This window comes from Vulpes vulpes, chromosome 4, assembly GCF_048418805.1.
Source record: "Vulpes vulpes isolate BD-2025 chromosome 4, VulVul3, whole genome shotgun sequence".
Lineage (NCBI taxonomy): Eukaryota > Metazoa > Chordata > Mammalia > Carnivora > Canidae > Vulpes > Vulpes vulpes.
Window position 1 is genome coordinate 79,637,824 of NC_132783.1, and position 2,204 is coordinate 79,640,027.

A 2,204-nucleotide genomic window follows, 5' to 3' on the forward strand; every position below is an offset into this window, starting at 1 on the left:
CCTTCCTTCCTTCCTTCCTTCCTTCCTTCCTTCCTTCCTTCCTCTTTCCTTCCTTAGTAGGCTCCATGCTCAGTGTAGAGCCAAGCATGGGGCTCAAACTCACGACTCTGAGATCAAGACCTGAACTGAGATCAAGAGTTGGATGCTTAACCGACTGAGCCCCTCAGGTGCCCTAGGCCTTCTTTCTGAGTAGGCCTCCAACTTGGACCCCATTCTGTCTTTTGCCTGCCCAGCCCAGCCATAGCAAGAATCCTGCAAAGGTTGGTTTTGTAGGAACACCCCACCTTTGATGTATAAATCCTTGACCTCCCTTTAGCAGGAGTGCTGTTATGCCATTTTGGCAAGAATCCCCCACCCCCACTCCTTGACGTCCCTTATTAGTAATTTCTTTTTTTTTTTTTTTAATTTTTTTAAAGATTTTATTTATTTATTCATAGAGAGACACACACACACAGAGGCAGAGACACAGGCAGAGGGAGAAGCAGGCTCCATGCAGGGAGCCCGACGTGGGACTCGATCCGTGGTCCCCAGGATCACACCCCAGGCTGCAGGCAGCCCCAAACCGCTGCGCCACAGGGGCTGCCCCCTTATTAGTAATTTCTGTTCACTGACTCCCTCACTCTGCTTCTTGGTCAAAATCCCCAGCTTCTTTGCTGTCTTTGCTTTATAACTGTCTGCTGTCTAGACTTTGCAATGGTCTTGAATAAAGCTTTCATTACCATTTTACAAGTGTCAGAATCATTTTTTCTTTAGTACTTCTCACATCAGAACCAGGGGATTTCTTGTATTTTTAGCCTTTAAGTGTTCCAAACTAAGGATCTTTTTTTCCTCCAGTATTTATTTCTTTTCTTTCTTTCTTTCTTTTTTCTTTCTTCTTTTTTTTTTTTTTTTTGCATTCAAAATCTTTTTAATAACAAGGCAGGATCTGGGGTTAGTTTTTGTAGCCTCTGCTGGCCCTGAGGCCTCTGGCACACTCGAACTTCTGGCCCTTGGATCTCACGTAGGGTTTGGTGTGGCTGTGTGGGGTTCCTGGGGCCTTGCCAAAGTGTCTGTACACCTCTCGGCCCTTGCGTGGACCAGAGAGTAAGACGGTGCCACAGCCCTTAGGGGGGTCCAGGGCCAACTGATCGAAGGTGAGGATCTTGCCTCCAGCTTTGAGGATGCGGCTCCGGCCACGGCTACTCACGCGCAGTGCACACACCTTCAGCTTGGGCACCTCCTGGACACGCACATCATCCGTTATGGTTCCTACAACCACAGCTGTTTTGTTTTCCCGGCCAGGCAGTTTCATCTTCCGGATCATCCGGGAAAGGGACAGAGGTGGCCGGTTGGTGCGACTCATGAACAACCTCTTCAACACAACCTGGTTAAAGGTAGAGTTGGCTCGTCTGGCCAGAAACCTGTACAGCTTGACCAACAGTCTCAGGTAGATGTCCTGGCTCTTGGGCTCCTTGCGCCCAACCTTTCGGTCCTTGTGGCGGATGTCGACTCCCAGGATGGCGCCTCCTGCTCAGCCAGGTCCGGAAAGAGAGAACCTCCAGTATTTATTTCCTTATTGGCCGTTTGCCATTAGAGAGATAAAGAAAAGAACAGTCTAAAGGCAAATCAGAATCAGCTTTGGGATACAGCTCTCAGGCTCTAAATTTGCATCCCTTAGTATCTCATTGGACTCAGTAACTATTTTTTTTTTTCAGTAACTATTTAAAACACAATAAGGTTTCTATCTTTGGGTGTGAAAGTGGAGTTATAGAACCAGGAAGCTGGAAGGGACCCTAAGAAGTTCTTCAGGTTGGTTAAGCATTTTTGCTCTCTTTTTACAGATGAGGCTATTGTGGTCCAGAGTCTGTCTCATTTCGGTAGCTAAAATAATGGAGGTAATTTGTTTCGTGTGTATGTACACATCCGTGAATGTGTATTTTAAGAAATGACATTAGGGGTGCCTGGGTGTTTCAGTCAGTTAAGCATGTGACTTTGCCTTGCATTGTGATCTCAGGGTCCTAGAATGGAGCCCTGAGTTGGGCTCTGTGCTCAGCGGGGAGTCTGCTTCTCCCTCTCCCTCTGCCCCTCCCCCTGCTTCTTCTCTCTCTCTCAAATAAATAAATAAAATCTATTTTTTAAATAAAGGACCGGTATTAAATACTTCCCACCCCCACCGCCCCTACTGCCTTTTGTCTACCCTTTGCATCAACACAGTTGCTTAACAA

At 47.0% G+C, this 2,204-nt stretch overlaps 1 protein-coding gene across 1 annotated transcript; it reads right to left on the reverse strand.

The window, feature by feature from the left end:
* Positions 1-889: 889 nt before the first annotated feature.
* Positions 890-1,510, reverse strand: LOC112927681 (large ribosomal subunit protein eL18-like; the record flags this gene model as incomplete). Its single annotated transcript, XM_026009082.2, has 1 exon — positions 890-1,510. A coding segment is annotated over one exon (579 nt), but the record flags the coding sequence as incomplete, so codon positions are not given.
* Between the last annotated feature and the right edge of the window lie 694 nt (positions 1,511-2,204).